Source organism: Bison bison, unplaced genomic scaffold (genome assembly GCF_000754665.1).
Source record: "Bison bison bison isolate TAMUID 2011002044 unplaced genomic scaffold, Bison_UMD1.0 scf7180017856337, whole genome shotgun sequence".
Lineage (NCBI taxonomy): Eukaryota > Metazoa > Chordata > Mammalia > Artiodactyla > Bovidae > Bison > Bison bison.
In genome coordinates, this window is record NW_011486910.1 from 261,472 (window position 1) to 283,686 (window position 22,215).

General features: G+C 41.9%; 1 protein-coding gene across 4 annotated transcripts in view; it reads left to right on the forward strand.

Moving 5' to 3' along the window:
- The window catches only part of FGGY (FGGY carbohydrate kinase domain containing), a 504,873-nt gene that overhangs the window by 235,686 nt on the left and 246,972 nt on the right, over positions 1 to 22,215 (forward strand). For all 4 annotated transcript variants that reach the window (XM_010859213.1, XM_010859222.1, XM_010859202.1 and 1 more), the window contains one exon: positions 18,423 to 18,551. In XM_010859213.1, the coding sequence (XP_010857515.1) occupies positions 18,423 to 18,551 (129 nt within the window). The remainder of the gene's footprint in view (positions 1 to 18,422; positions 18,552 to 22,215) is intronic.

The window sequence follows — 22,215 nt, forward strand, 5'->3', positions numbered from 1 at the left end:
CCATTTCCCTATACTTTATTCTTTCTAGCCTTGTTTACTCTATAAAAGACACACAATTTATGTGTAAGTCTTAGGATACTTACAGATTTTATGGTTACAATATTCTCCTTATTGCAGTAAATTTTCCCCTCCTATTGCAAAAGCCCCTTTACCCCCTTACAATAATCCATACTAAGTCTCTTCTAGTGATCACCCACCTAGAGCCAGACATCCTGGAGTTCGAAGTCAAATGGGCCTTAGGAAGCATCACAATGTAAAAAGCTACTGGAGGCGATGGCATTCCAGCTGAGCTATTTTACAACCTAAAAGATGATGCTGTTAAAGTGCTATACTAGGTATGCCAGAAAATTTGGAAGACTAAGCAGTGGCCACAGACTGGAAAAGGCAGTTTTCATTCCAATCCCAAAGAAAGGCAATACCAAAGAAGGTTCAAACTACCACACAGTTGCACTCATCTCACACGCTAGTAAAGTAATGCTCAACATTCTCCAAGTGAGGCTTCAACAGTGTATGAACCGAGAACTTCCAGATGTTCAAGCTGGTTTTAGAAAAGGCAGAGGAACCAGAGATCAAACTGCCAATATCCATTAGATCATAGAAAAAGCAAGAGAATTCCAGAAAAAACATATACTTCTGCTTCACTGATTGCACTAAAGCTTTTGACTGCATGGATCACAACAAACTGTGGAAAATTCTTCAAGAGATGGGAATACCAGACCACCTTACCTGCCTCCTGAGAAATCTGTATGCAGATCAAGAAGCAACAGTTAGAACTGGACATGGAACAACAGACTGGTTCCAAATTGGGAAAGGAGTATGTCGAGGCTGTATATTGTCACCCTGCTTATTTAACTTACATGCAGAGTACATCATGCGAAATGCCAGGCAGGATGAAGCACAAGCTGGAATCAAGATTGCCAAGAGAAATATCAATAACCTCAGATATGCAGATGACACCACCCTTATGGCTAAAAGCAAAGAGGAACTAAAGAGCCTCTTGATGAAAGTGAAAGAGGAGAGTGAAAAAGCTGGCTTAAAACTCAGCATTCAAAAAACTATGATCATGGCATCTGGCCCCATCACTTCATGGCAAATAGATGGGAAAACAATGGAAACAGTGAGAGACTTTATTTTCTTGGGCTCCAAAATCACTGCAGATGGTGACTGCAGCCATGAAATTAAAAGATGCTTGCTCCTTGGAAGAAAAGCTATGACCAACCTAGACAGCATATTAAAAAACAAAGACATTACTTTGCTGACATAGTCAAAGCTATGGTTTTTCCAGTAGCCATGTATGGATGTGAGAGTTGGACTATAAAGAAAGCTGAGCACCGAAGAATTGATGCTTTTGAACTGTGTTGTTGGAGAAGACTTTTGAGAGTTCCTTGGACTGCAAGATCAAACCCGTGTATCCTCAAGTAAATCAGTCCTGCATAATCATTGATGCTAAAGCTTAAGCTCTAATACTTTGGCCTCTTGATGTGAAGAACTGACTCATTGGAACAGACCCTGATGCTGGGAAGGATTGAAGGCAGGAGGAGAAGGGGACGACAGAGGATGAGCTGATTGGATGGCATCGCTGACTCGATGGACATGAGTTTGAGCAAGCTTTAGGAGTTGGTGATGGACAGGGAAGCCTGGCCTGCTGCAGTCAGAGTCGGACACAATTGAGCGACTGAATTGAAGTGAAGCCTCTCCTAAGTAAATTTAGATCTGCTTTTAATTTGACAGAAACAAACCAAGTTTCTGAAACCAGGGGCTTAGTTAAATAATATGGCACGTCCATATTACAGAATGATACATTTTCAAAAAAAAATGTACTCACTGATGAGTAAAGAGGTCTGTGACACACTGCTGAGTTAAAAAGACAAACTATAAAATTGCATGCGTGTAATATGCCTTTACATAAAAGTAAACATGTATGTATGGTATGTGCATGTGTGTTCAGTTGTCCCTTTTCAAGACTGTGGACTTTAGTCTGCCAGGCTGCTCTGTTCATGGGATTTCCCAGGCAAGAATACTAGAGTGGGTTGCCATTTCCTCCTCCAATGGATCTTCCCAACCCAGGGATCAAACCTGCGTCTCCTGCATTAGCAGGCAGATTCTTTACCACTGAACTACTGGTACTTTAATATATTGGTAGGGTATTCTCTATGAGTTTCAGGGGTAGTTATCTCTGGGAGAAGGAAATAAGTGGGAAATTTTTTCTGCCGTCTTTTTGTAGTGTTTGAATTGCCTGTAAGGAATTTGTATTATCTTTATAAACTAGAGAGAAAAAAAAGTTTTTCTACATATTATATTTCTGCATAATAGCTTTGTGATCTTGATTTTTGTTTAAAAAATAGTCGACTCTGGCTATGCAAGCTAGGGCCTGGTGGATTAACCTCATAGACACCTCCCCCCACCCGCCTCATAGATGTCCACCCTTGTTCGCCTTCCAGAGGCTACATGATCCCAAAACTCTCTGCCAAAGGTAGAATCCTGCACAGTCTGTCTGTTTCTCCTCCTGAACCAAGGCACTAGCTTCCTCTGCACCCAGTTCCTCTTCTGGGAATCATCCCTGTGGCCATTGTGAAAGGATGAGATGGCCAGTGACACTTCTGGGCTCTGAGCCAGCCTTCCTTTGGGGCATGGTCTGTTTAGTCTCCCTGGTCCTGTGTCCAGAGAATGAGACTTTGAAATTGAGAAATTAGATTTTGTTTTATTTACAAAGCTTAAAGTTGCATCTTCTTATCACTTGAGCATTTTCCCCAAAATCTCCACAAGCCTTCTCCCTTCCCAGCATACACACTGGATGAGCCAATCGGAGACTTAAAAGACATTAAGTTAGAGCATCACGTTTGGAAACTTTTCCTGCTAAATTCCCACGGTGACACAGTTGAGGGCTTTGGGGACTTTACTCTGACGTTTGGCTCAATGCCAACCTGGCATATTCCACTCCTGCTTGTGGGTCCTTCAGTGCCAGCATCTTTGCTCACTCAGAATGAGGTCACTGTCTTTGTGGTTAAATAGTGGACACTTTCTGCTCTTCACTTTTTGTTCTACAGCGCAGCCTTAGAGCTTGATGCTGGGACAGAGGGAAGGCAAAAGGAGAAAGGGGTGGCAGAGGAGGAGATGGTTAGATAGCATCACCAACTCAATGGACATGAATTTGAGCAACCTCTGGGAGGTAGTAGAGGACAAAGGAGCCTGGTGCAGTGCAGTCCATGAGGTCGCAAAGAGTCCAGCATGACTTAGAGACTGAACAACGACAGCCTTACAGACCCACGGTTTTCCCGCACCAGATTACCATCACTCCCCTGCAGAGTACCTTCCCATCACAGTTTCTCACTATAGATTAAGTTCGAGATTAGAACCCCTGAACCTCAGCCCCCAGATCTGGATGTCTCATAGATGTCAGGGCTAGGGCGTCCAGCACTTTGGGGCATGTCCTTTCTAGTTGAACCAAATCAGAATTATGTATTGATTCCATTTGGGGAAAAAAGAAGTTCTGATTTTTGGAAAAAAGTTTAAAAACCACAGCAACATTCTGTTTATTCATATATTTTAGATGTTTCTAAACTTTGGTAATAAAAGAATTTAACTTCTTAGAACACAACAACAAACTCAGCCCTTTTTGCCTCTATGTGCAGTGTTTCTCTTTGTAGCTTGGCTATCGAAATAAAATAGCTATTAAACAGCTGTTAAATTGAGTTCTTCGTAGCAGCTTCTCCTTGCCCAGTTGAGTTCACCATATATTCCCCTCTCCTTCTTTATATGTGTATTTGTATGTCTGCATCTGTGTATTTATATCCCTTTGAAGGATCTCAAGACCCTGAGACCCTGGTCTTTTAATATTGTCTGGGTATTGTTGAGTTTTGCTGTTAACCCTGACCAAAGGGACACATTGTCATCTGCTTTCCATATTCTGTCTGGTAAATGGTTGGTTGTCAGGGCAACAGCATAGAAGGTGGAGGGTCATTGATAACCACATGAATTCTTTAAACAAATGTGATGAGAGCAAATTCCAGGGTGTGCTTGAGAGCCATAAAAGAAGAGGAAAGGTTTCAGACAGGTCCTTCCTTTTACAAATTTGATACTCCCTTAAACATTAGCTTCACTTGGAGTTGCTCATATTTTTATTAAAAACCCTGAATCAAGGCACTGCCCTTGTTGCACAGTATGCTTGTCCTTCCAGCACTTTAAACAGGGCTTGAACAGCACCCCAACTTGAGCACCTGTGCTCTTGACAGAAGCCCCAAGACAGCACTGGGGTTCCCCGTGGTGTCTCTGTAATAGACTGAGTAAATGTCCAACACACATGGTAGAAATGAATGATCTCAAGTCCTCCCAGTACTCCTTATAAATGGTTTTATGATTTATATCTGCAAAGAAAATCAGAATCCAGAGACTTTAAGTAGCTTTGTCCAAGGCCCTTACAAGTCTGAGGGTGGGAATGGACACAGAACTAGAACCTGATTCATCCTGACTCCTAAGACCACTCTTTTCATTATAGCATACTGACTTACTGCAAAACGTACTAGCTAACTAAATAAGGAATAAACATTTTAAAATGACAGAACACTCCTAAGATACAGTATATGCTTTTCAAAACAGGAGTGGAAAACCTTTTTTTTCAAGGTAAAATCATTGGGGAAAAAAAGAATATGTAATTTACTATTCATTGAAAATAAGCAATTAATTCTGCCCTCCAGGGTGAATTTATGTCTCACTTATTTGCACATGAAAGTACAAGATTGGCTTCATTTATATGAAACTAAGACATCTGGTTGGGAAGTGAAAAATTTGGTCAATTACCTGAATCATGTTTGGTCTACATGATGGAAAAGCCCCAGATGTCTTTAGATCACCAGATGTTTGATGATGTGTGGTTAACACTGGACCCACCAACTGACTTCTTCACGTGAGAGCTTGCTGTTTGTTTTCCCCATTGTTAAAAGGCTGTTAGCATTCTGTAAACCAGCAGTTTGCTAACAGCAGTCTAGACTACAGACCGACTAGGGCCCCTGGCAAGGTGTTCACTGGTGTGTGATAGGATGAGAAAATAAATTCCATAAAAGATAATGTATTTAATTTTAAGAGAATGTCCTTTATTTTGAGGTCATCCCCTTTCTATTGTCACAAATGATCCCAATTCTAGGATTTTTTTAAAATGAATCCAGGAGACTAAATAAAAAATGGAGAAGCCTGTGTCAGTCCCAAGTTTATATAAGTCCCAATCATATAAGATTTTTATTTTTTTACTGAATTATGCAAAGAGAAAATAAAACTGGCCAGACCACAGCTCTAATATCTTCAGCACAATGACAGCTAAAATATTTTCATATACTTCCTGAATTTGCCTTCCTCTAGCAATAGGGGAAGTCTCCACGGCAGAACTGTGTGCCTGGGTTTTAAAATCATTGGTCATCTTAACAGTCAAGCGTTTCACTGACAAAATCATAATTTTTCCTTTTGAAGCAAACATTTGGTCCTTAAAATAACTCTGAGGGGAATACCTTCAGCGCTTTTAAAACATTTCACTCTGGAGACATACCATGGAGACATAGCCGTGGGGAGACACTTTTTTGTGCTGGAAAACTGAACTCCATTACTGTGAATATTTTAACAGATTTTCACAGTTTCTCTGGTTTGTTCTCATAAACCCCAAAGCATATATCTCCACATGCCCTAACATTGAGGCTCTCTCCTCAGCTTTATAATCTGCCAGAATGAACTGAGTAACCACTGTGTTCCAGGCAGTACCTATACACCAGCAATACAGAGTCACAAGAACCATGACATCTACATTTATTAAACATTTCCTATGTGGCAGACAGAATCCTAAAGTCCTTTTATATGTATCACCTTGTGTGAGTCTGACAACCACTTTGGGAGAAAAATATTCAACAGCATGATTGTAGCCTTTTTAAAAATGAGGATATTGCAGCAGGGAAATTGAATCACTTGCCCAGGTCACAAGCCCTGTGATTGGTAAAGCCAGGATCCTCACCCAAGCCTCCCCACCTCCTCACCTGACCTTCCGAGTGCTCTGCTAAACCAAAAGAGCTCTGCCCTCAAGGTGGTTAGAATCTAAAATAGGAGAAGGAAGCAAAAGAGGGGCGGGGGGAAGCCATTATGTAGAACAGAATGATGTAATTCCAAGAAACATGCTGTGGGATTGTAGAGGAAAGACTGATTAATTATGATCTACCCAGGAAAGGCTCTTTGGAGGTGGCCTTAGGCTAGGTGAGGGCAAAATAGGGCATCAGCAATTATCTAGAGAATTAGGTCACTGTGGGTGTCAAAGTGGATGATTTCAAGCTAAAAAACTGCACTTTATGCTCTGAATAGTTTAGAATTGGCTGCCTACACTGCTGGAATCCACTGGAATTTTGCCAACTCTCCTGTTCTCCCTGTGACTTAGACCCTGGCTTAGGTGAGCTTCCTGCTCCAGTTGGGGTTGGGGCAGGATGGAGAAGTGGAGGAAGCCTGCCTCTGGTTGGGAGCCCTAGGGTTCATTCCAGACTCTACTACCACAGAGAGTGACCCCAGGGAACCCACCTTCCTCCCTGATTCAGTGTTTTGGGCCGTAAGAGGAATATACCAAAGTTGATGGTCCCTAATGGCCATTTGAAGTCTTGAGTCTCTGTCTTTGGAATTTGCCTAGGAGAGAAAAGGAAGGATCTAGATGGATCAGCATGCTCGGATTTCATGTTCCTGGACATGACCCACTTGGGAGCCTCTTGTAAATGAAGCTTCCTCCTGTTATATCCATGACAGTCAGTATATTCTTGAGATCATCCTCTCTGGCTCTGTATCTCCCACCTCGAATCTATGTGGTATAGTAGGAAGATCTCCGACTTTGGAATCTAAGAATCCTGGATTGAAACCCAGACCATGTCCCTTATCAGATAGATGAGTTTCAACAAATTATGTAACCTTTCTGTTGTGTTTATTTCTGCAATTGTAACATAGTGATTCTGGGCTTCCCTGGTGACTCAGATAGTAAAGAAGAGAAAGGCAAAGATATACCCATCTGAATGCAAGAGTTCCAAAAAATAACAAGGAGAGATAGGAAAGCCTTCTTAACTGAGCAATGCAAAGAAATAGAGGAAAACAGTAGAATGGATAAGACTAGAGATCTCATAAAGGAAATTGGAGATATCAAGGGAACATGTCATGCAAGGATGGGCATGCTAAAGTACAGAAATGGTAAGGACCTAACAGAAGCAGAAGAGATTAAGAGGAGGTGGCAAGAATACACAGGAGAACTATATAAAAAAGATCTTCATGACCTGGATAACCATGATGATATGGTCACTCACCTAGAGTCAGATATCCTAGATTGTGAAGTCAAGTAGGCCTTAGGAAACATCACTATGAACAAAAATAGTGAAGGTGATGGAATTCCAGCTGAGCTATTTCAAATCCTAAAAGATGATGCTGTTAAAGTGCTGCACTCAATATGCCAACAGATTTGAGAAAACTCAGCAGTGGCCACAGGACTGGAAAAGGTCAGTTTTCATTCCAATCCCAAAGAATGTTCAAATTACCATATAATTGTGCTCATTTCTCATGCTAGCAAGGTATGATGAAAACCCTTCAAGCTAGACTTCAACGGTATATGAACTGAGAACTTCCAGATGTACAAGTTGGATTTAGAAAAGTCAGAGGAACCAGAGATCAAATTGCCAATATTCACTGTATCATAAGGATAGCAAGGGATTTTCAGAAAAATATCTACTTCTGCTTCATTGACTACACTAAAGCCTTTGACTATGTGGATCACAGTAAACTGTGGAAAATTCTTCAAGAGATGGAAATACCAGACCACCTTACCAGTCTTCTGAGAAACCTGTATGCAGGTCAAGAAGCAACAGTTAGAACTGAACATGGAACAACAAACTGGTTCGAAATTTAAGAAAGGAGTACAGTACATCATGCAAAGTGCCAGACTGGATGAATCACAAGGTGGAATCAAGATTGCCAGGAGAAATATCAGCAACCTGAGATATGCAGATGATACCACTCTTAATGGCAGAAAACGAAGGGGAACTGAAGAGCCTCTTGATGACAGTGAAAGAGGAAGTGAAAAAGCTGGCTTAAAACTTAATATTCAAAAATCTGAGATCATGGCACCTGGTCCTATCACTTCATGGCAGATAGGAGGGAAAAAAGTAGAAGTAGTGACAGTTTTTTTCTTGGGCTCCAAAATCACAGCAGATGGTGACTGCAGGCATGAAATTAAAAGACATTTCCTCCTTGGAAGAAAAGCTATGACAAACCTAAACAATGTACTTTGAGGTCACAAAGAGTCCTATATGACTGAGTGACTGAACTGAACTGAAACAGTGTATTAAAAAGCAGAGTCATTGCTTTGCCAGCAAAGTTCTGTATAGTTAAAGCCATTGTTTTTCCAGTAATCATGTACAGATGTGAGAGTTGGCCCATAAGGAAGGCTAAGTATTGAAGAATTAATGCTCTCAAATCGTGGTGCTGGAAAAGACTCTTGAGAGTCCGTTGGACTGCAAAGAGATCAAACTAGTCAATCCTAAAGAAAATCAACCCTGAATATTCATTGGAAGGACTGATGCTGAAACTCCAATACGTTGGCCACCTGATGTGAAGAGCCAACTCATTGGAAAAGACCCTGATGCTGGGAAAGATTGAGGGCAAAAGGAGAAGGGGGGAAACAAAATGAGATGGTTGAATAACATCACCATTTCAATGGGCATGAATTTGAGCAAACTCCATAAGATAGTGAAGAACAGGGAAGTCTGGCGTGCTGCCGTCCATGGAGTCCCAAAGAGTCAGACGTAACTTAGCTACTGAACGACAAACATGGTGATTCTAATACTAGCCTCATGGGTTTGTTGCTGTTACTGAAGTAGACAGAAACTGAGCAATGCCAAGAACAGTAACTGAGAGTCCATAGGTTTTGATAAATAGGCATTATTATTTTTAGGATATTTATCTTCCTAAGATATAAGTCATATATGCCACTTCTTGGCTCATTGACCTACAGTGGCAGTTACTTGTTAGAGAAAGTCCAAACTCTTTAGTGTCCATCCTGCCTTCCTCAGGCCCACTTAGCTCTAAGACCTGGGGCTTTCAACCTATAACTTGACCACCATCCACTTCTTGAATCTGACTTGACCAGGGAAGGAGAGTTTGAGAGCCTCTGTTTCATTCAGGATGTTATCCACAATGACTTATCACCATAGCATCACCGTACCTAGTGAGAGCCTTGGATCTGCTGGTCAATCATTTTCTAGGCACATGCATACATCTTAATACATTACATTGTGCCTGAGTTAGATGAGAGTATATTACTTGTGGGATTATATAAGGAAACATGTTCCTTGTCTCAGTAGCATTGAAGAATTAACCTTCAAACCAGTCTCTGCTCTTGACTGTCCCAACTACTGATATTCAGCCTTGTGTGTGTGTATAATCTTTCTAAGTTAGTTGATCGCAACTTTATGTTCTTTCTGAAAGGAATCTGTAAATTCAATTGAATGAACATTCCTGAGAATTTGTGTTCTAGAAAACACTGCTGGGTGTTGCGGGGTGGGGAAATGAATGCAGAGATAAATACAATTGTCTTTAAGCTGTTCTCTAATAGGAGAGAAGAAAAGAGAAACAGGAAAAAAACAAAACATAATGTAAGGGTTATTCAAAGCTTGATTTAAAATATACTGTGTGTTTATTGAGTAAACACCTACTTTGAATCAGAATAGAATGGTAGGGATATAGCAGTATAAAAGAGAGAGTCCAAATCACAGAAGAGCTTACAGTATTGGAATAGTTACAAGATATAACTCAGAAGAAGTATTGGTTGTGATTAGTGTCTAGGAGGGCAGAGACCCTCATCTCTCTTGTTCCTTAATCCATTTTTATCATGACAACAGTGTTTGGCACATAGTAGGTGTTCAGTAAACATTTCTTTAATGACCAATGAATGATGAGGCTATCAGAAAATTATTAAATCAGTAATTTAAAATACAGTTTAGTTCCTAGTTGAAACAAGGTTATTTTTAGCAGGGAAATGAACGACTTCTTGTTTCAGAAGATGTCTTTCAACAGGTGGTGGAACATGTCACGTTTGAGTTTTTCATTGCTTACTCTGAGTGAATAGTTGTAGGCATGTGTACTTCCCATTCGGGAGCAAGAATTACCGGAATGTTATTCAGTGAGTCTTGTATCAGTTTTGGTTCCAGGTCTAGAAAGCCCCCTGAACCAACCTGCCCAGGTGTGATCTCTGTAGGAGACTTTTGGTGCTAGGTATGGCTGAAGCCCCTGATTCTGTCAGTTCTTTTAAAAATAAGTATCAATAGCCAATCGACTGGCAGGCTTAAGCATATAATGGTATTATGTTTTGATAACGTGAGGCCTCATGGCTCACATAACTTTGGAGCTCTACCAGAATTGGACCAGGTCTTTACAAATCTTTGAAACTATCCCAGCTCAGTTTGCCCGTGGAAACAACAAAGTCATAGAAACCACCACACTCTTTTGAAGTAGTTCCCAGCCTGTTGTTTGAGAGTTGCATGTTCGCGTGTTTTGTTCTCCCATCTCAAAACCAGATTGAAAGTGGATTCAATCTGAAAGTCCTCAGAGACCCACTCTGCAGGCAGGGCAGGATGTCACTTAGCACTGTCCTGGTTGATCCGGTTGGCCTGTTGACCTTGGCAGAAATGAGCAGGGACCAGGGGTCCAGTGCCAAGCACAGAGGAACCAGGGTCACATACCACCCACGCCCAAACCTCTCTCTGACATTTGCACGGGCTTTGAGCCAGCTCTCCCCTTGGGTTTCATCTCATGTTTGTAGGAATACAAAGGAACACTGAACCTTCCAGTTAATATGACACCCCGCCCCCACCTCCCCCTTCCTGGAGAGGATAACAGTTCTGTTGACCATTATAATGCATTTTCTGTCTCCCAGCAATCCACACAGTCATTAATTTCTGCTGCTGACGTCAGGAAAGAGGATTATGTGTGTGTCTGAAACTGTTCCCAAAGTGCTCATTAGTCATAGATAATTGAAAAACTGGTAGGGGAAGATTTGGTGTAATAGTAGCCCCTGCCTATGCAGAGAGACTGTAACCACCAGCTAATTGTAGGCCCCCGTTTGTGACCCTCAAACCGACTCTGCCCATCAGAATGGGAATCAGTGGACAGAGGGGCCCAAGAGCCCTCAAAGCAATTGCTTTTTTACACCCCAAGGTGAGGGTGTGTTCACAGGAAAAGAAGCCAACCAGATCAAGAAAGTAAGTAAAATGGACTAGGGCTTCTCCCCTGCCTTCAAGCTGAAGAGTACTGTTTGGAAAAAGTATGCAGAATTCTCCTTGTTTTAATCTTGCTTTTATTTTAACTTAACCAGTTTGCTTTGATCACAGAAGATGTTCAAGGCCAGGTACAGATGAAACACAAGTGGCAGAGACAAGGGCCACCCTGGATCCCGGTCCCCACTGGAACAATATTCTATGCTTTTTTCCTAGGACTTTCTGAAAGTGTCTGTGCTTACAGTTCTGTATCCTTTAACAGAATTCACAAGTGGGAGCATACTCTGAATAACACTCTGCATCTTGCCATTTTCACTTGGTTTATCTTGGACTCCCTTCCAAATCCATACCTCAATTCTTCCTCATTCATTTGAATGGTTATGAAGGATGCTGCGGAATGCATGTGCCCTAATTGACTCACCCTACACAGATTTAAGGGGGAAACACCTTCAAAAATATTACACAAGAAGCACATGTTCCAGGTAGAATAATTAGAAAGTATAGGTTAGTAAAAAGAAAAAAGTCATAATTTCTCTATCCAGAGAAAACCTATTCTCTGTATTTTCCCCCTGGGAATATATTTCTACAAGTAAGTCCATCTACATCTTTGTTGATATCCTTAACAAGAATTCATCTCTACATAATGTTTCCCAGCCTGAAGTTCCTTTTCTAGTGTTTCTCACTGCAGATTTATTTTCTTAAGTAATAAATATAAGAGTTCAAAGTCACTGGTCATCAGGCCACATGGCCTTAGTTGACCCCACCTGAGGTCCCCCTTTCTTGTCCAGGCTGCCACCATTCTCTCCTCCCTGGTGCCCTTTTTGGCAACATATGAAAGCGTCAAACATGCTGTGTGCCCCTCCAGGCTCCCTCCAGTGAAATCGCTTTTCGCTCTAATGGCCTCCATCTCCCCAAGCACTGAAACCAGCAATCTGCCACCTGTCTTTCCAAACCAGGCTCAGATGTCACCTTCATCTTGATTTCCTGCTCTCCCCCCGGCCACCCTCACTGTCCCTCCTCGGTGCTCTGGGACCGACATGCACATTCCACCTTGAGAGCATTTTCTCTGTGGTCTGGAGAGCCTTGGTTTGCACAGACCACTGTGTGAGCCTTCTGAGGTCAGAAGCTCCTCGTTGAATCTATCACTCATTCCCCAGCACCTAGATCTGGGCACAGGACAATCGAAAATATCTGGGGCCATCCTCATTACCTTTGTTCTTGAAATGTCTGCTAAAATGCGTGAATAAACAGTTGAGTGAAGAAGGGAAGAGACTGCAAATGCTGGGGCTGTGAAGTTCTCCTTAAGTCTGGGAAAACCGATACTGTGATTAATTGAATTTTATGGTGAAAGAAGAGCGAAAGGAAGATTATTTCCGGAAAAGTTGTCAAGACACACTAAAGCCTACTCTGACAGCTCCTCTGGTCCCCAGTGCACCTCTGGCTGATGAAGTGTGATCTCCTGGGATGCCTTCTTAGAGGTCCCCACCTGTTTCTATCATCCCATCTTATACCAAGCTGTTTCCCTTTGGGCTCTAGCTAAACAAAGCTTCTTCCTGCTTGGGGTCCAGGGAAATGATTTCTGAAGGCTGTGGTTCCAGTTCACAAGAGGATGTTAATCTTTGTGCATATTTATTTTTGTTCTTAGACCATGGGATTGAGGAGAAAGCCTGGTTCACTGTGTTAGTTCGGGTTCCTTGGAAGCAGATGCTGAGATAGATTTGGAGGTATAAGATGGTTATTGGGGGTTGCCATCTGTGAAAGAAAGGGGATTGTAGTAGAATTGGGCAGAGGGTGAATTCAAATGTGATGAAGTCTGATGAGACCTGGGCTGATCGGCCAGAGCATTCTGTTCTGGAGTGAGTGGTGCACATCAGAGCCCTCTGCTCCCGTTCTGTTGAGTCTGCAGTTGCGGCCATACTGGGAAAGTCATCACCTTATCTGATGACCTTGAGGAACTGGCAATTGGAGGCTGTCTGCTGGCCTGACCGCCCACTGGACAGCATGTCCATGCTTAATGGGAATCCAAGTGGTGATGGCTCCCTATCTATCAGACTGCCCACCATTTCTCACTCCACAAAATCTCTCATATCTGCCTCTGTTTCTGCATCTTACTTGCCAGTAACCTTGATGAATGCCCTTCTCTATTCTCTGGTTACTGAGAGAGCTTCACTACTGTTTTTCCTTACATCATTCTGTCCACTTCCAGAGAGATCTTTAAAAAGATGCAAATTCATGTCTGTGAGTCTGAGTTGTTGTTTTTCAGTCACTGAGTCGCATTCAACTCTTTGCAACCGCATGGATTGCAGCACGCCTGGCTTCCTTGTCCTTCACTATCTCCCAGAGTTTGCTTAAACTCATGTCCATTGAGTCGGTGATGCCATCCAACCATCTCATCCTTTGTCGCCCCTTTCTCTTCCTGCCATCAATCTTTTCCAGCATCAGGGTCTTTTCCAATCAGTTGGCTTTTTACTTCACATGGCCAAAGTGCTGGAGCTTCAGCTTGGAGTCTGGGTACTGTATTCAGTATCTTGTTGTTGTTGCTGTTCAGTTCCTCAATCAAGTCTGTCTCTTTGAAACCCCACGGACTGCAGCATGCCAGGCTTCCCTATCACCAACTCGCGGAGCTTGCTCAAACTCATGTCCATTGAGTCGGTGATACCATCCAACCATCTTATCCTCTGCCGTCCCCTTCTCCTCCTGACTTCCATCTTTCCCAGCATCAGGATCTTTTCCAGTGAGTTGGCTCTTCACATCAGGCAGCCAAAGTATTGGAGCTTCAGCATCAGTCCTTCCAATGAAAATTCAGGACTGATTTCCTTTAGGATTGACTGGTTGGATCTCCTTGCAGTCCAAGGGACTCTCAAGAGTCTTCTCCAACACCACAGTTCAAAAACATCAATTTTTAGGCACTCAGCCTTCTTTATGACCCAATTCTCACATCCATATATGACTACTGGAAAAACCATAGCTTGACTAGATGGACCTTTGTTGGCAAAGTAAAGTCTCTGCTTTTTAATACACTGTCTAGGTTTATCATAGCTTTTTTTCCAAGGAGCAAGCATCTTTTAATTTTGTGGCTGCAGTAACCATCTGCAGTGATTTTGGAGCCCAAGATAATAAAGTCTCTCATTGTTTCCATTGTTTCCCCATCTATTTGCCATGAAGTGATGGCACCAGATGCCATGATCTTAGTTTTCTGAATGTTGAGTTTTAAGTCAGCTTTTTCACTCTCCTCTTTCACTTTCATCAAGAGGCTCTTTAGTTCCTCTTTGCTTTCTGCTATAGGGGTGGTATCATCTGCATATCTGAGGTTGATATTTCTCCCTTCAGTCTTGATTCCAGCTTTTGCTTCATCCAGCCCATCATTTCACATGATGTAGTCTGCAAGTAAGATAAATAAGCAGGGTGACAATATACAGCCTTCATGTACTCCTTTCCCAATTTTGAACCAGTCCATTGTTCCATGTCTGGTTCTAACTGTTGTTTTTTTGACCTGCATACAGAAGTTTGTAATATCTTGTAATAAACTATAATGAAAAAGAGTGGAAAAAAGAATATATATATATATATATTATATATATATACTTGTATATATATATATATATATGTATATATATTTGAAACCAAATCACTTTGCTGTATACCTGAAACTGACACAATATTGTAAAACAAATATGCTTCACACACACACACACACACACACACACACGCAAAAGCGAACATTCATTCACTTCACTCCCAGGCTTAGCTCTTTCAGAAACTTACAGAGATCTTTGTGATAAATTGAGACACCATCATCTGGATTTCCGCATGTACCTTTCCAACCTTATCAGCCTCCTCCACCCACTGCTAGGCCCCACCCCACCTTCTATACCAGCTCACTCAGCCCTGTTGGTCTCCTCTCTTTCTTGGCCTTTGCTCAAAACGCTGCCTCTACTGGGAAGTCTATTTGTACCCCTCCAGCATGTCATTTGAATCCATATCTTCTGACTGCAAGCCCAGGGCTCCCTCTGCATCTCATCAGCCAGCGTTCCTTTCTAAATTACTGTCCAAAAGGCTTGGAAGTGTACCCCACCCAGCTAACCCTGTTTCTTTTCTGAACCGTTTTTTTTTTTTTTTCATTGAAAATTGCAGGCTTTGTGTTTGTGGGGATTGGGGATGAATAGAAGTTCCCATTTTGACCCTCCTACGAAAATTCACCCTTCAAAAAGAAATCTGAATATACAGCACATGATTTCTACACGGGCCACTTTTTAAACACATGTAATGTGTTTGTTCTACAAATACTTCTCTTGATTCCTTCCTTCACCTAGAAGCTGCACTGAAATGTAAAGAACAGGGGCACAGGGTTGGTATCCATCAGATTGGAATCCATGCCCGTGTTCCAACACCATAAGTCATGTGATTGTGGCAAATTTACTTTCCATTCATAAATTTGATTTTCCCCATCTATCTGCGCAATGAGGACAAATTAGAATAGTACCCACATAGGGAATGTTCCCAGAGGAACATAGGGTTTCTGTGACAATGAAGTGAGAAAATGTGTGATATATCCTTAGGATGGTCCCCAGCATAGAAGTGCTCAGTGAATGGGAATGCTGTTTGGTATGTGCTGGATACTAGACATAGTGACATGATGGAGACAGTGTCCAGAGCCAGACTGTCCACACCCAATGGTGTTGCTTTCCTCCAAGTTTCTGCTGGCTGTGCATTCAAAGCAGACTAGAGATTCTCTGGGCCCCCCACCCCATCATTTGAGTATCTGGACCTTACCCTCCAGTCCAGTGCTGTCCAATAGAAATATAATGTGAAAGTGAAAGTGAAGTCACGCAGTTGTGTCCGACTCTTTGTGACCCCTGGACTGTAGCCCACCAAGCTCCTCCGTCCATGGGATTCTCCAGGCAAGAATACTGGAATGGGGTGCCATTTATTTCTCCAGGGAATCTTCCCGACCCAGGGATCGAACCCAGGTCTCCTGCATTGCAAGCAGATGCTTTTAACCTCTGAGCCACCAGGGAAGCGCAATATAATGTGAGCCACATATGAAATCAAAAATTTACATGTAGTTTTAAAAACTTAATATGCATTTATTATTATTATTATTTACTTTTGGCTGTGCTGTGTCTTCGTCATTGTGTGGGCTTTTCTCTAGTTGTGGTGAGTTGGGGCTACTCTCTGGCTGTGGTACATGGGCTTCTCATTGCAGTGACTTCTCCTGTTGAAGAGCACAGGCTCTAGGGCATGAGGGCTTTAGTAGTTGTGACACATGAGTTTAGTAGCTGCAGCACGCAGGCTCTAGAGCACAGGCTCAACAGTTGTGGCACACGGACCTAGTTGCTCCAAGGCATATGGGATCCTCCCGATCAGGGATGGAACCCATGACCCCTGCATTGGCAGGTGGATTCTTTACCACTGAGCCTCTAGGGAAGCCCTGAAATTTAACATTTTCCAGTAGCCACTTTAAAGTAAAAAGACATAGGTGAGATTAATTTTAATAAGTTTTATTTTACCTACCATATCCACACATCATTTTAATATATAATTGATCTACAAATTATTGAGATATTTTACATTCATTTCCTCATACAAAATCTTTGACATCTGATGTGTATTTTCTACTTAGTTCCTCTCAATTCAGACTCTAAATTTTCACTGTGAATACTTGATTTAGATTTCTTGAATTAATGTTGAAAAATCGATTGGTGCTAGTTGTTCCAAACGTACTTAGAAGTTTTTCAGTAATTGAATTATCAGTTTTGAAATTGAAATGGAAATTAATTCAGGTGAAATTAATTTAGCACCTTAGTTACTCCAGCCACATTTCAAAAGTTCCACCCACATATGCCCAGTGGCTCCCGTACTGGGCAGTGAAGCTGTAGAGGCCGTGCAGTGGGTTCAGTCTTCTCCTGCTTTCTTTCCTTAGCTAAACTTTTTCCAAATTGGAGAAAATTTGAAAAATGGATACAAAATGGTATTGTAGAGGTGCTTTGTTTTTGGTTACAGGAGATTGGTGAGCCATTCACCCTCTGCCTCCCTCTAATTTCCACTCTCACCTCTGTCCCCAGAAGTCCTGAAGTGCCTCTGTTCATCCCTGGAACTCCATGAAACAATTAACAAGTGGTGGGAATTTTAGCACTGAGCAAATGGCACCCATTCAGAATCTTAGCGCCTTGAAGCTCAGAAAGGTCTTAGCATATACAGAGGTCCAGCTCCATACCCTCCTTATTTTACAGAAATAGTTACTATAAATTCTTTGGCTGAACAGGGGTTGTGGGAGGCAGGGGGCACTCAGCCTCTGCTAAACACCTGGGAGCAGATGGATCTCTTCATTCTCTTCTGATTTGCATGGTTGTCTGAGTCCTGATCTCTTCTCCCTAACTAGGTTGGGGGCAAGGACTGCCTTGTACAGTGCTGTGGCGCCCACACAAAGCAAGACAATCAATAAATTCTTAACTGAAAGCCTGGCTGACTGCAGGAATTCAAGGTCACTTGAAATATCAGGGTCAGTGCATTGCACAACTCCAAAGAACACCATTCAAACTGTATTCTGTGATTGTGCAAGTAGCAGCCTTGTGAAGTCTGCAAGGTTTAAGCTGGGCTCTCATTCCCAACCGAGATGAACTTCTAAGAAATTCTTTATTGGAACAAAATAATTTCCTTCCTTATCTTCTGACAGGAAGCAACTATATAAGTAAATTTTCTTAACTTCTTGGGAATATACATTAATCAGGGAGAATGTATGGGTATGTGATTGTGTGTGTGTGTGTGTGTGTGTATAACATATGCTGGTAGGGCTGCTATGTTACGAAGCACATTTGGAACAGTTTGACCATTTCAACCTTGTCTCCAAGAGGCCACTGTATTTGTATCTTTTGAAATTTCCCATGAATGGAATCTTTCTCTGATTTGAAAGATGCCTTAGAGCTCTTGGCTTTGTAAAGCACTCTAGAGCGTGACCTTTGGGAACCAAGCTCATACACCTAAGTCACCAGATGAGCACAAGGACTCTTTGTAGCTGCATGGTTTCTATCTTCATGAAGTTGAGAAAAGGCAGAGGAGAGGGGAGGGGTCCAAGAGGTTCTCTTAAGAAAACTCTCTATTTGCTTTTGTGTTTTTCAAGCTGACAGGTGTTTATTTTTTCTCCTGTCTACCCAGGAAACCAAGTGCTGCCTCCTGGAGCTTCTCTTGGAAGTGGGCTCACACCAGAGGCAGCAAAGGACCTTGGCCTTCCTCCCGGAATTGCAGTGGCAGCCTCACTAATTGATGCTCATGCAGGAGGACTAGGTAACCTCTTTCCCCGTGTCACCACTAGCACTGTGTTCAGTCACTGTCTAGGATCGAACACACTGCTTTTCTATTTTTAAAGCAAAGATTGAGAGCTAGTGATTCTAGTTAGAGAAGAAAGCCTTTTTATACTTAAGCATATGTATAGAATTATAGAACTTTTCATCAACTGTAGAATTCATTTATAATTTTATCAGTTTACCCATACAAACTAATAGAAAAATGATATAAATAAATACCTGGATGGCTCTTTGGTTTACTGAAAACTTGATAAAGATATGTTAACTTCCAACTAGCATGTATGACAATGGTGTACTTACCTGTACTACTTTTTCTACACATACTCCAAAGCCCTTGCAAGTCTAATTTTATTTTCATAATATATTTGGCTTATATCCCATGTCCAGTTACTTGGGTATATTCCTGATTTAATCTTTTAAGTAAATCTACAACCTGGCATGCTTGTATTCATTTATTCATTCATCAAAGAACCATTGAACACTTGGTGTGTCCCAAGCATGGTGCTAGGAAACAATGAATTAAAAAAAAACAAACACAAGGTTTCATCCCCCAGTGGGAGGCAGACCGTGAGGCAAAGTTTACTGTAAAGTGTGATGACTCTATCCTCTTCTTCATTCTCATTGCAGTTTTATTTTTTTTGGGGGGGGTGGATTTTTCATATTCTCAATATTTCTTACTTCAACTATAGACAAACTTTTTTTTTTCCCTAGCCTTTCTTTCTAAGTGTTTCTTTTTAAATTATGGTTCAAACTTCTTGAGATCAATTTAGGAGATCATGACCATTATATTTTCAGAACAAAATGGACTGACCAGAAGAGCACTTTTTTGTAGAACATACATTTCCACTGCAATTGTATGTATCTGCATGTGTATACTGCTCCATAATGAAAGTGAATTTCTTACTATGGATTACCATCAAAAAACTTTGAAAAATATTTTAGTCCATACTTCATATTACAGTCAAAAGTTATCTATCAAATGCTTATATCAAACTGCATTCACAGACCTCTGTCTTTGCATTTTTATTTCCGTGTCTTTGCACATGTGTTTCTCTGCGTGGGGATGACTCATCCTCCACTTTGCCACTAGCTAACTTCTACTCTAAGTTGAAGACGATCTTGGATGCTTTATCCTCTGTGTAGCCTTCCATGGACAACTCTTCCATTTATATCTAAATTCTCTAAGCTGTCTTTCTTTCATCACTTTTACCTACCCCTATGGAAGAAGTGATTGTGTTGTAATTGCCGTTTTATCTGCTTGTCTTTCCCACTAGACTGTAAACTCCTTGAAGGCATGGGCATTGTATTATTCATCCTGTATAACCCATGCTCAGCCCTGTTTCTGGTTCTCACAGGTGCTTGATAAATTTATTAAATGAATATAGTCCCATTAAGTCAAGAATAAGATAAAACGGTCCTAAACTGTAGAGTGAAAGTTAATGTTTCCTTACACAGCAGATTATTAAGCAATGTCTAGGAGAAAGCAATGGCACCCCACTCCAGTACTCTTGCCTGGAAAACCCCATAGACAGAAGAGCCTGGTAGGCTGTAGTCCATGGGGTTGTGAAGAGTTGGATACCACTGAGCGACTTCACTTTCACTTTTCACTTTCATGCATTGGAGAAGGAAATGGCAACCCACTCCAGTGTCTTGCCTGGAGAATCCCAGGGATGGGAGAGCCTGGTGGACTGCCATCTGTGGGGTTGCACAGAGTCGGACACGACTGAAGCGACTTAGCAGCAGCAGCAGCAGCAGCAGTCTTCCACATGGCCTCTGGAGTTTCAGAGCAGAAGAGGTATCTACAAACATGCCTGTTTTATTTATCTTTATGTGTTCAGAATTTAACACAGTTCCTGAGAAATAGTAACAAGCCAATAAAGCATGGACAATATTGATTATTGATTATAGGCAAGGGTGTTTCCTTCCCTTTTTAATGTGGGCAGTGTGCACTTTTGATTGGAATGTCATGATTTTGGTTTCTAAGAACGGGCACAAAGAGAACTTGTGGTCTAGACAGACATAGAGTGTTCCTATATCCTGGTAATCCCTACCTCTCATGTCCTGTTTGAGGCAAGGGAAGCCTCCTCCATCAAGCTTTTTCAGTTATCCTGGGGCAACAGTCTCAGTCATCCACCTGCACCCCAGGAGACAAGGACTTGACTTGGACCACCACGTGCTGAAAGAAAAAGGGCTACACTTGGGAATATTCGAACTCTGGTTCCCTTGTAAGTTTGCCAGACCTCCCTAAGGAACAAACCCAAACCTGCCTTCTCACTTCTGCCCAGGGCTCACTGTATCCTTGAGAGGAGGCTGTGTCCTGTGTGGTACCTGGTACTTGAATACACTCAAAGAGTCTAAGTTGACCTGCACTGAGAGGATTCTGGGCCGTGAAATGAGCACCCACATGTTTTCCTAAACCAAAGATGGTCAGTGGCAGAAATTTTACCCTTAGAAGCTTTCATTTCGGTTGCTCAGTCATGTCTGAGTCTTTGCAACCCCATGGACTGCAGAATACCAGGCCTCCCTGTCCATCACCAACTCCCAGAGCTTACTCAAATTCATGTCCATCAAGTTGGTGGTGCCACCCAACCATCTCATCCTCTGTTATCCCCTTGCCCTCCTGCCTTCAATCTTTCCCAGCATCAGGGTATTTTCAAATGAGTCAGTTCTTTGCATCAGGTGGCCAAAATATTGGAGTTTCAGCTTCAACATGGTCCTTCCGATGAATATTCAGTCAGAACGGATTTCCTTTAAGATTGACTGGTTGGATCTCCTTGCAGTCCAAGGGACTCTCAAGAGTCTTCTCCAACACCACAGTTCAAAAGCATCAATTCTTCAGTGCTCAGCTTTCTTTATAGTCCAACTCTCACATCTCACATCCATACTACTGGAAAAACCATAGCTGTGACTAGACAGATCTTTGTTGGCAAAGTAATGTCTCTGCTTTTTAATGTGCTGTCTAGGTTAGTCATAGCTTTTCATCCAGGAAGCAAGCATCTTTAAATTTCATGGCTGCAGTCACCATTTACAGTGATTTTTGGAGCCCCCAAAGATAAAATCTGTCACTATTTCCATTGTTTTCCCATCTATTTGCCGTGAAGTGATGGGACCAGATGCCATGATCTTATTTTTCTGAATGTTGAGCTTTAAACCAACTTTTTCACTCTCCTCTTTCTCTTTCATCAAGAGGTTCTTTAGTTCTTCTTCACTTTCTGCTATAAGGGTGGTGTCATCTGCATATCTGAGGTTGTTGATATTTCTCCTGGCAATCTTGTTTCCAGCTTGTGCTTAATCCAGCCCAGCATTTTGCATGATGTACTCTGCATATAAGTTAAACAAGCAGGGTGACAGTATACAGCCTTGATGTACTCCTTTCCCAATTTGAAACCAGTCTGTTGTTCCATGTCCAGTTCTAACTGTTGCTTCCTGACCTGCATACAGATTTCTCAAGAGGCAGGTCAGGTGGTCTGGTATTCCCATCTCTTTCAGAATTTTCCACAGTTTGTTGTGATCCACACAGTCAAAGGCTTTGGCACAGTCAGTAAAGCAGAAGTATATGTTTTTCTGGAACTCTCTTGCTTTTTCAATGATCCAGTGGATGTTGGCAATTTGATCTCTGGTTCCTCTGCCTTTTCTAAAACCAG